The sequence below is a fragment of the Mizuhopecten yessoensis genome, unplaced genomic scaffold, assembly GCF_002113885.1.
Source record: "Mizuhopecten yessoensis strain PY_sf001 unplaced genomic scaffold, ASM211388v2 scaffold8123, whole genome shotgun sequence".
NCBI lineage: Eukaryota > Metazoa > Mollusca > Bivalvia > Pectinida > Pectinidae > Mizuhopecten > Mizuhopecten yessoensis.
This window is the reverse complement of record NW_018407390.1, coordinates 2,895,936-2,909,574: the sequence shown is the minus strand read 5'-3', so window position 1 is coordinate 2,909,574 and position 13,639 is coordinate 2,895,936. Positions and strand designations below refer to the sequence as shown.

The 13,639-nt window shown below is 32.4% G+C and overlaps 1 protein-coding gene across 3 annotated transcripts in view; it reads right to left on the bottom strand.

Annotated features, from left to right (window-relative positions):
• The window catches only part of LOC110454982 (sodium channel protein 1 brain-like), a 115,711-nt gene that overhangs the window by 44,787 nt on the left and 57,285 nt on the right, over positions 1–13,639 (bottom strand). For all 3 annotated transcript variants that reach the window (XM_021504830.1, XM_021504831.1, XM_021504832.1), the window contains one exon: positions 296–510. In XM_021504830.1, the coding sequence (XP_021360505.1) occupies positions 296–510 (215 nt within the window). The remainder of the gene's footprint in view (positions 1–295; positions 511–13,639) is intronic.

Sequence of the window (13,639 nt, the reverse complement as noted above, 5' to 3'; positions counted from 1 at the left end):
ATGTTTATATATACCAATTCAGCGTCGCGACTCCTCTACTAAATTTACAAATCAAGGTCAATAAACACAAGAGGCTTAATTCTGCATGAAGTGTTTGAAGAGAACACCAGAGCCAGATACTATGTCGGGTCATTTAAATTCATGTATGAAGCACATCTCTGAAAAATGTTTTAAGCTGATCATTTGATCCCTTTCAGGTTTAAGAAAAATATATTAACAGAAAAAAAGTATGATTTTGTAATGAAAATGAAGTGAACATCTTTCACATCTACAGGTCAACAGATATGAGACTTACTCTGCAGTCTCAGCAGCTGCTGACTTATGCATGGCTAGAAACACACAGTTCATAAGAATGGTGGTGATGACTAGGTAATCAAAGAATTGATTGGTGGCTATGTATACAGCTAGTTTCCGTACAGGGTTCCACGGAGGAAGGATGTAGAACGTCTTGGTCGAAGTGAATCTGTAGATAAACTTCTTCCCAAATCTTGGTGCTATTGCAACGAAAGTCTGCAAACAAATATTACGGCATTTTTCAAATATTGGTATTGAGCATTAACCAATACATATGTAGGTCAAACTTAAGAGAAAATGTTAGAACTTATAATTTAGGTTATTGTACCCTTGAACAAAGTCCCTAATTAGACTGTTATATATTATTACTGATCTGCTAGCAAACATGAAAAGAAATCATACAAGCATTCAGGAGTATTTCACTGGTTATTTTTGTTTACCAGGTATTTAAGTTATTGATATAATTACGCTTACTGCTTATTTGAAAGACTAGAACAATGCTGCAATAACACAAACAGGACCTCCGTCATTGCTAATGACTCCTGTTCCCAACACTTACAAAATCCCAAATGCTGCTCCATTTTGTAATTTAAATCCTCCGGACTACTTCCTTACTACTCAGATCACATATACTTACTTTTGACTTACCTTACCAAATGGTCATCATCTTGTATAGGATTTATTTTTACAGAAATAGTCTTTTTTTTCAAATATTTTATTCTTTGGAATGATTGTGTTGTATTGTAGTCTGTACATTTATGAATTTCTTTGAAGTGTTCCTATTATATTTAAACATAAATCAACAACAATTATTCATTCCATTCTTGTGTATTTCATAACCTTACATAACAACCAGCTATTGAAAATTCAAATGCAGTTAACTCATTCACCCCTGAAATGTTATAATGAACTATTCCAACCTATGAATTGAAAGAGTTCAAATGTGTCTTCAGGGGTGAATGAGTTAATGTACTGTTAGTGTCAGCATTCCATTAATAACACAAACATCTGAACACACAGCAACAATATAGTGTGAAATGTTTGCAAATACTTGATTATTTTCCTTTTCACCACTAGACTATAATGGACTCATCCAGATCAATGCATGGTAGAGTCTACTAAAGTTACCTAGGGGTGAAAGGGTTAAGAATGGACCCACTAATAATCAGAGTATGTCTGTAAATATGATTGAATATTACCTCCAATATGTGATAAAGGCGACACCATCAGAAGCAGTGTGCAATATATTGAGAAGGAAGGATTTGTTTGTTGTGATGTATAATAGATGACTTGCTACAGATACAAAACGTAGCTAACATGCTGGGTTTCTGGGCTGTAAATTTAGGGACGTGTCACTGCGGTACAGCTACTGTAGTTATTACACCTAACTCACACTAGGTTGTACTGAACATGTTGTTCCTTCGAGATCTAGTCAAGTCTCAAAATAAAATAACAGGAATCCTAGAGTTGCTGACTTGATGCAGATTAAATCATTCACCCCTGAAGACACATTTGAACTCCCCCAATTCAAAGGCTGGAATAGCTCATTATGAAATTTCAGGGGTGAATGAGTTAATTAGCCAGCCAGTCGTCCACTGTCTGTCCTATTTGGGTACTTTTTTTGTGTGGAAAGCTAAAACTATCTGCTTTTATTCTGGAATGATTACATGAAAACAATTTGAAATATTACTTTTTAAGTGTATTGCAATATGTGTTTGGAATTATGTTTAAGTGTATTCTATAGAGTTATCACATTTTAATAGCGCTAACAAAACCAGCTCTCTAGAAGTTAAATTCCCAGAGCTTCATTTGTCATATTGTTTAAAAAATTAATTCAAATTTATGGGAGGAACTGATAATTGTGACTAATTGATGTAAACAAGGCTACTTATAGTATTTCACATAAAACTTACGAGTTTCTACATAGAAGTTGTGAAGTAAATATTCCTAACCCTATTGCCACCTTTTCCCACCACTAGCAATTAACGATAGATAAACCAAAGGTATATCTGACAAACGTTATCCTGATCAATACATCCTTCCGTACCTGGGCCGAGAGTGTGACAGGCAGTGTGTTCACCACCGTCCTGGTCAATGGAGCGGGCCATAAACATTCCCTCAGGATTCAATATGAAGCTGTGTACATGGGAAATCATTTTATTGCTGGTCAACTAGAGGACCATACTAATAACTTTGTCCTGTTGTAATCAATTCTGTGGTTCAAGCTCTAATGAGCTGTTTTACTAGAGAACAATCAATAAGTCTGACCACCCTCTGTTTCTCAATTAAGGTATTGTCTGTAATATATGTTTCACATGCTGTCAAACCTTTACTTCCACCAACCATATGGTGAAGACTATTGATTTTGTGAAAGTCTTAAAGAACTGTAATATCACCAGGGTTGGTTTTCTACAGTTATTCATTTTTACAAGTACATTGTATAATTATAAAACAAAATCATAAATGACAGATCTGAATTTTCACACCAATTATGATTTAATTCAAAATAAAAATAGTCTCTTTCCAACTAATGTCACTTCAGTATTTTTGCACACAAAATTAGTCTGTGGAAAAAAGATTTCAGAAAAATCCTCATTAATGTATAAATGCATTGAAATGTTAATAATAAAATATGTATATGTATTTAGTATTTCCAAGAATGTATATGAGCGACCAATAATGATCAACACCTGTTAATTCATTTCAAAATATAGAATAAACATTTTTGTTAAATCCTTACATGAGAATTGTGGATGATTTTATCATTTTGTCCTAGGTATAGGGACATTGTTCAACTGAAAGCTCTCGGAAGGCAGATTGATGTGCCCACATACACCAGTGTTAACATTCCGGACAGATTACTGGGGCATTAAGTTTTGACTAGCCATGGACATCGAGCTGATAGCAGGGAATCTTAACAATCATTAATAGCGAAGCCAAAAGCATGCATGCAGTTCAGATACAATTGCTATACATCATTTCAGCAATAAACCCTGTACGTGGAACAATGACAATGAACTATGATTTTAAATATGAATGATAATATCAGAAATACTGGAGCACTGTAATTAGTACTAATTACCTTAAAAAAGTGTACAATAAAGGGAGGTAACTCTCTCAGATAAAACCTTTAGTACACAACATGTTCTCCACTGATCTAGAGCTGCCAATACTAATGTTTAAAGTAGAAAATTAAGGTGAATATTATGTGTTTACAGTACATGTCTTATTTTGTGAATGTAATATGCTTGGTTGTATGTATATGTTCTCTAAATTAAAGCTGCAATTGTATCATACCTGTACTATATATTGTATCATACCTGTACTATATATGGTATCATACCTGCACTATATATTGTATCACACCTGCACTATATATTGTATCATACATGCACTACATATTGTACATACCTGCACTATATATTGTATCACACCTGCACTATATATTGTATCATACATGCACTATATATTGTATCGTATATGCACTATATATTGTATGGTACCTGCACTATATATTGTATCATAACTGTACTATATATTGAATCATACCTGCACTATATATTGAATCATATCTGCACTATATATTGAATCATACCTGCACTATATATTGTATCTTACCTGTACTATATATTGAATCATACCTGCACTATATATTGTATAATACCTGTACTATATATTGTATCATTCCTGCACTATATATTGTATCATACCTCCACTATATATTGTATCATACCTGCACTAGATATTGTATAATACCTGCACTATATATTGTATCATGCCTGCACTATATATTGTATCATACCTCCACTATATATTGTATCATACCTGCACTACATATTGGATAATACCTGCACTATATATTGTATCATGCCTGCACTATATATTGTATCATACCTCCACTATATATTGTATCATACCTGCACTACATATTGTATCATACCTGCACTATATCTTGTATCATACCTGTACTATATATTGTATCACACCTGTACTATATATTGTATCATACTTGCACTATATATTGTATCATACCTGTGCTATATATTGTATCATACCTGCACTAGATATTGTATAATACCTGCACTATATATTGTATCATATCTGCACTATATATAGTATCATACCTGCACTATATATTGAATCATACCTGCACTATATATTGTATCTTACCTGTACTATATATTGAATCATACCTGCACTATATATTGTATCTTACCTGTACTATATATTGAATCATACCTGCACTATATATTGTATCATCCCTGCACTATATATTGTATCATCCCTGCACTATATATTGTATCATATCTGCAGTATATATAGTATCATACCTGCACTATATATTGAATCATACCTGAACTATATATTGTATCATACCTGTACTATAAATTGTATCATACCTGTACTATATATTGTATCATTCCTGCACTATATATTGTATCATACCTGCACTATATATTGTATCATATCTGCACTATATATAGTATCATACCTGCACTATATATTGAATCATACCTGCACTATATATTGTATCATACCTGTACTATATATTGTATCATACCTGGACTATATATTGTATCATACCTTCACTATATATTGAATCATACCTCCACTATATATTGAATCATACCTCCACTATATATTGAATCATACCTCCACTATATATTGAATCATACCTGCCCTATATATTGTATCATCCCTGTCCGATATATTGTATCATTCCTGCAATATATACTGTATCATACCTGCACTATATAGTGTATCATACCTGCACTATATAGTGTATCATACCTGCACTATATATATTGTATCATACCTGTGCTATATATTGTATCATACCTGCACTACATATTGTACCATACCTGCACTATATATTGTATCATACCTAAACTATATATTGTATCATACCTGCAGTATATATTGTATCATACCTGCTCTATATATTGTATCATACCTGCTCTATATATTGTATCATACCTGTGCTATATATTGTATCATACCTGCAGTATATATTGTATCATACCTGCAGTATATATTGTATCATACCTGCAGTATATATTGTATCATACCTGCTCTATATATTGTATCATACCTGTTCTATATATTGTATCATACCTGTTCTATATATTGTATCATACCTGCTCTATATATTGTATCATACCTGGACTATATATTGTATCATACCTTCACTATATATTGAATCATACCTGTACTATAAATTGTATCATACCTGCACTATTTATTGTATCATATCTGCACTATATATAGCATCATACCTGCACTATATATTTTATCATACCTGCACTATATATATTGTATCATACCTGCAGTATATATTGTATCATACCTGCTCTATATATTGTATCATACCTGGACTATATATTGTATCATACCTGTACTATATACTGTATCATACCTGTACTATATACTGTATCATACCTGTACTATATATTGTCTCATACCTGCACTATATATTGAATCATCCCTGCACTATATATTGTATCATCCCTGCACTATATATTGTATCATATCTGCACTATATATTGAATCATATCTGCACTATATATTGTATCATATCTGCACTATATATAGCATCATACCTGCACTATATATTGCAGTCAAGTTAACATACAGTGTTCTACACAATATTCCAGAAGGGATAAGAAAAAAGGTTTTGCCAATACCTGCACTATATATTGTATTATACCTGCACTATATATTGTATCATCCCTGTCCGATATATTGTATCATTCCTGCACTATATATTGAATCATCCCTGCACTATATATTGAATCATTCCTGCACTATATATTGAATCATACCTCCACTATATATTGAATCATACCTCCACTATATATTGAATCATACCTCCACTATATATTGAATCATACCTCCACTATATATTGAATCATACCTGCACTATATATTTTATCATACCTGCACTATATATTGTATCATATCTGCACTATATATTGAATCATCCCTGCACTATATATTGTATCATCCCTGCACTATATATTGAATCATCCCTGCACTATATATTGAATCATACCTGCACTATATATTGTATCATACCTGCACTATATATTGCAGTCAAGTTAACATACAGTGTTCTACACAATATTCCAGAAGGGATAAGAAAAAAGGTTTTGCCAAAATTATACTGTTCTATCATATATCATAACAAAAGTCTCATGGATATGTATATTATAATGTAACATGTACATGTAGATGATAAATGCTATATATGTTTACCTTGCTATATATAAATAATTAAATATCAGCCACTATATAATGACTTATCCAAAAGTGTTACTTACAAATAATAATGATTAAATAATCAAATTTCATATTTAAAACTTTATTATAAGAACTACAAAATATCTTTCTAGGTATTGGTTTATGTCCAGAACTGCGTCAATTGACATTACAAATCCCTCGTTGGGATATCAAGAAGAGAAAAAGTACTTCAATTCAGACCAACAAGGAGTTTATATCTGAGTGATCATAACATCCTCATCTAGGAATAAACCTACCAGGTAGCACCACAATTCCACAATTCTCCCTCTATATTTTTATGTTAACTTGTTAACCTGACCCCAAGCCAAATAAAAAATTTAACACATCTGTGAAAAAAAACTGTTGAAATACTGAATTCATCTGATATCCTTGTATTTTACAATTTAACAATTTGTATAAATTATTTTACAGATATAACCATAGTTCTAATGATTAAAATGATGACTGATAAACTGTTCAAATATTATATAAATAATGTTATCTTGTTTCATATTTCATCTTTGAAATAGACCAGAACCCTGAGGCTTTTTTTCTGAGATATGTTTGTATGTCATGTATAAGTTAGTAAACCAGGACAACCTAAGTGTTATATTCCATTGTGTAATAAATTATATAATCAATTAGGCTCTGTACTACTGATAACATACAATATAATCACCTAACAGCAGAAGATTTGGTTCAATTTATTACCAAGTACAAAACTAATAGGGGTTTAAAAAGCTTCTTTAAAATCTGCCATGAGGTAATTTATAATGTTTAGATATATATACCGGCTTTTTGTTCCAAATGATCAATCTATTGAAGTCGTTAAAGACTCCACGTTTGACTTGCTTTGGCCTCTGGTGGGCAGCCCACTTTGTAGTTAATTGTACCGCCTTTGTTGGAAGCGAGTCAAATTAACAAACAATAGGTAAACGATTACGGGGAACAGTATTGTCTCAATACATGACTTTAAACCCTACCACAGATAACAAATCGACATACGATATCCCTGGGCACATGGTGCTATTCAGGGGGCATAACCATGGGGCAAGAAATATCCTCTACCAATAACCATTCAGTATAGAATAAATTACAACTGATTAATTAAATATAAATTAATGAACACTATTTTGATCATGTCTCTAACAAGAAATCTAAAAATGTAATTTTGTGAATTAAACATCATACACATAAAAACACCATTAATTTTCTAGCTAGTATATACATGTATACATTGTATATATATATTATATACATATAATTTTTCGTCCATAAGGATTCATTTACTGCTGTTATAATGTACTTATAATTCTATATATCTGCTTTTACTACTTGCTCCATATTTGGTTGTACATGCATAATCCACATAATTTGGTAGATATTTGACCAAATCTAAGTAGCAAAGTGACTTTTCTACATGAATCTATAAAATTGTCACAACATTTGATGAAATCAGTTTTATATTCGTTGAAACCAGTTTTAGAATTAGGAATAAGTTTTTTTCACCGAAATATTTTAGAACATTGCATCCAAATATGACTTCTATAGTTTTTCTTGAAGTATTAAGTCAACTGTGGTTCACTGATATGCAGAGTATCCTATGATAGCATGTTATCATAGACAAATATGTAGGTGATCTCAGTAGAACAGTTCATTAAAGACATATCAAATTAAACTATTTAAACTAACAAATTGAAAATGTTTTAATTTTTGCCACGAGGACAGTGTCCGCTAAACACACAGAAAACTGAAGGTCTACTTTAATTTGGACACAGTTTATGATCTCTGAGGGTTGAGTAAATAAACACCTTAAACCCAATATTGTTCACAGTATTTTGGCCTTTTTATTAAAAGACTTTACTACTGAATATCAAATTACGAAGTGAACAGCTATCTTGAATTATGGCAATGATCTAGCCATTGGGCGTTCTATTGAGGTGCTCTGACCCTAAAGGATATCATCAAACCAGATTGAATTGTTTAGAGGTTTTAAATGTGTACTCGGTGAGTGTTTATAGTCTTGTCCCAAGATCGTAAACATGTAAGACACATTTTAAATAAGAATTATATGTATGAAATTTAGATCGCACTGGAAACCATATTCAATAGCTGCTTATAACAACATCTATTGACTATAATGACTTTTGAATAATAAATTTTTAATTACATGAGCAAAATACATTTCCTGGGGAGTTTTATTTCCATTGGGGGATTTATGTTGTATTAAAATGGCACAGTTAACTTTGGGTATCTCACTCATTAGATAAAATCAATGGGTCTAACATTTTTTTCATGAAAGTTAAGTTTATTGAACAGAGAGTATTGTCATGTAAAGTCTTCATCTGCCCCATTTCAATATCCTATTTTAAAATCTGTATCAAATCCTGTTTTAATTGTAACAGTTTATCAGTGATTGTTAACTTTGAGTTAAATGTTTAACGGTTCAAAACCAGGCCATGTGAGAATCAGAAACTACACAACAAGCTAAAAAAAATGTATCATTCAAAAACAAGAAAATATAAAAATGCAGTTAGGACTGATAAATCCTGCTTTCTAAGCAAAAAAGTGTGGTTTTTAATTAAAATCATTGGCTTGCTGCCAAAATGATGAGGAGAAAGTTGTATTCAAAGTGATTCACAACAGCCTTGACAGAAATAACTAATGAGAGGTGTGTGATAAATTTATGGCTTCAAATGCTATCAGGGGATGAAAAATCAGGAAAGTTTAAGTTCGCCAGGCTACTAAATAGTATTGATGGTTTAGTGGTGTGTTAGAAATGAGCAGATGGACATTAATGCACAGACATGAAGGATTGAATTATGAAGTGTTAAAAAAATATTTAGAGTGTCCTTGACAGCCATAAAACTTGTCAAATGCACAAAATGAACAAAATGGTTGATCGGCCTCCAAGGAGCTATATTGGACTTTTAGAGTTCATGTGATCCTGTAGCGATGGTGAACAACTGTACATACCAATGCATTTCTCTGTAGAATTGTATGCTTGCTGCCTTTTTCATGCAAGTCTTTCTTAGACAATGAAATCCATCAGTTATTTTCTAAATGATCTAGTACAATTGCCTATAATACGTTGGGTCAGAATAAAGGGGGAGGTGGGGGTCACCTGTATAAAATGGAAAAAAACATCAATTTCAACTGAGGCTATATTCAAGTCCATGATGTTAAACTTATCTCAATCTTAATTATCTTTTTCTGTTTACCTCTCTGATGACTGTTATCCTGTGTCAAGCTTGTTAAAAAATATTTTCATTAGGGAATCCTACAAGAACATCAAATGGGCACACTAATTGGTATAATGATCAAAGAATTAGTAGACCATAGACATGGGATAACAAAGGTTCAACGATGCCTGAAACCAGTTTCATGTGAAATTTACCCTAAAAATAAATTTTCCAGATAGATTTCTTTTAGATAAATCCATATTTATATACACCTGCATTTTATTCAGTTTAAACATCAAATCAGTCTATGAAGGACACTACAGGAAAGTAATAAATCTGTCCTGTGCGTAATTTTTCTACAGAAAAGAGCTTATAATATTGCTAACAGTGTATGTATAGCCAGCTAATTACTGTCTAGAGCAATGTATAGCCAGCTAATTACTGTCTAGATCAATGTATAACCAGCTAATTACTGTCTAGATCAATGTATAGCCAGCTAATTACTGTATATATAGAGCAATGTATAGCCAGCTAATTACTGTATAGATCAATGTATAGACAGCTTGTTACTGTAAAGAGCAATGTATAGCCAGGTAATTACTGTATAGAGCAATGTATAGGCAGCTAATTATACTGTATACAGGAATGAATAGGCAGCTTGTTACTGTATAGAGCAATGTATAGCCAGCTTGTTACTGTATACAACAATTTATAGCAATGTAATTACTGTATACATCAATCTGTAGCCAGCTAAATACTGTATATGTTAATGTATAGCCAGCTAATTATACTGTATACAGGAATGAATAGGCAGCTTGTTACTGTATACAGCAATGTATAGACAGCTTATTACTGTATACAACAATATATAGCAATGTAATTACTGTATACATCAATCTGCAGTCAGCTAAATACTGTGTACATGAATGTACAGCCAACTTATAACTGTATACAGCGATGTATAGCCAGCTAATTGCTGTATACAGGAATGTATAGACAGTTAATTACAGTATACAGCAATGTATAGCCAGCTAATTACTGTTCACAGTAATGTATAGACAGCTAATTACTGTATATAAGGAATGTATATCCAGCTAATAACTATATACAGCAATGTATAGCCAGCTTATTACTGTATACAGCAATGTTTAGCCAGCTTATTACTGTATACAGCAATGTATAGCCAGCTTATTACTGTATACAGCAATGTATAGCTAGCTTATCACTGTATACAGCAATGTATATGCAGCTAATTACTGTATACAGCAATGTATATGCAGCTAATTACTGTATACAGCGATGTATAGCCAGCTTATTACTGTATACAGCAATGTATAGCCAGCTAATTACTGTATACAGCAATGTATAGCCACCTTATCATTGTATACAGCAATGTATAGCCAGCTTATTACTGTATACGGCAATGTATATGCAGCTAATTACTGTATACAGCAATGTATATGCAGCTAATTACTGTATACCGCAATGTATAGCCAGCTTATTACTTTATACAGCAATGTATAGCCAGCTTATTAATGTATACAGTGTTGGATAGCCAGCTAATTACTGTATACAGTGATGTATAGCCAGCTTATCACTGTATACAGCAATGTATAGCCAGCTTATTACTGTATATAGGAACGTATAGCCAGCTAATTATTGTATACAAGGTTTGAAGTTCAAAGGTGAGTCAGAGTTTGAACCTCTGAGTCTCGAGCTCTCAAGCCGTTGCATTCATGATCAGCAGCTCATCTGTTGTCTAACTAAAATGTGTATTCCTCTTTGTACTTTACACTGATGTGTTTTACTTAACTCTTTTGCTTTTAAAACTAGGATAATAGGAGGTTAAAATGTCATTTTTGGTAAAAGACCTTTTTGTTTCAGACAGCTATGCTGAGCAGTGCATGTTTGACTTAGACATTGAGGTTCAGAACAAAACTAGCAGAATTTGTAGTGTTTGTTATGAGCAGGTAGTTATTTTCTACGGTAAAAGTAGCTTTTAATAAATAACGATTTATTGGTTAAATTGACTACGCTGTACTAAAGACACAACTTCATTGCTTTATGTTGAAAATTATAAATTGATTTGTAAATTTTTGAATTAATATACGTACATACCTGTTTCTGTATGATGTAATATGTTAACAAAAGAAATTATAAACAGTAAGTAGATTAAAAATTATGTATTGAACATGTAGCTATTCTGGAGTTTTCCTGAGATAGGTTTGACCTGCATACATGGGTTAGTTGAGCTAGTTATTAAGAATCCAGCTCTTTGTAAGAGGATTAAGACAGGATTTTATGGTATAAAGCATTAACTTGGAGCTCTGACAATGTGTAGGGCCAGTTTGAATGGTGTAGATATATGGATTTATAATAACATGACAATGAGATTAAAGCGTTGAAACCAGATTATGACTTTACTTTCAAAAATTATAACTTTAAGATCACTTAGAAAAACAGGTTATCAATAAGCTGTGAAGAAACAGAATATTTGATTTTTGTAAAAAGCGAATTGATATTCTGTTTAAAATATAAGCATTGATGGGTACAAATATAAACTTCCCTGGTAGATACAACAGTATTAATTAATTGTGATCCTTATGGTATACAAAAATGTATGTAAAAGATGACACTTAGGGATGAAAGATAAACTATAGGTAGAAAAAAAATCTACAACAGCTATGTTAATGTCATCAAATGATATCAATAAAGATCGACAAAATTTACATTCATCATCAAATGTTACCAATGTAATATCACATGACAACATTGATTTGTCACATAATTGCAGTCATAAACATATATATATATCATTGTGTCATCTGAATATCTAAAATACCAATATTAGAAATGGAAACTGCATAGCGATGTCATACTGGAGAAATCACAACCAAACACCTTTATATAACAGTACGCATCAAGTCAGGCTCAGGCTGATTCTACAAACGTCATAAAAATATGCAGCACAGAAATGAAAGATTTGCTTCCATCATTAAATCAACAACAAAGATAGGGGATGTGCATTTGATCCAAGTGTCTGACTTTATTGCTTTGCTGATGACAGAACAGGAGTAGGCTTGGTCGAAAATTTACTATACCCTACAGCAACGGTCGTTCAGGATGCAAAAAGTGATGACAAAAGTATGTAACGTGATGTTGGTACCGGGAGATTCCTGAGGCATGGATACGAGGCACTCTTCCATTACGACTTTTCTCCTGTGCCTTACAAACCCACAAAACTAGTTCATTTGGAGGGTTTTTATCACCTAGACTCTAATTCTTAGTAGTAAATGCATCTGAATCTATGATATACATGTAACCTTCACATTGGTGCCGGGATGTTTCTATTCCCTTACCAGCCTTAGACTTATAGTCCATTATGTAATGCTGATTTGCATATCGGAAAATCGGCCGTACATGAGAGTTTTAACTGAGGCTATTGTGTCAGCCGTACAATAGAACTTATAAAGAACACTTTAAATCTGTAAACATAAAATGTCACAGTTCACTAGTTTTGGGTCAATAAACTGGTCTTCATGTATAGATTTATATCAAGGAATGGCAACAGTGACAAACAAATAGAGTCAATTGAATCTTTGATACAGGCCAAGTGACCAAACAATAGGACAAAACCTGTCTGATACAGTTTTCTCACCTGTACCTTATGAGGGGATACTTGATTTTACCTGATTTCTATAACTAACATATAGGCTTTGTTTTAAGGGTTAAGGGATCTGGACTGAATTGATAGCTGATGGCTAGGTAGACTGGCCCCTGTCTCTAGAATATTGAACTATTTAACAAAAAACAAAAAACAAAAATTATGATCACATTGATGCCTGATCCTAAGTTCTTAAACTAGGGGGAGACAACCTAGTAAT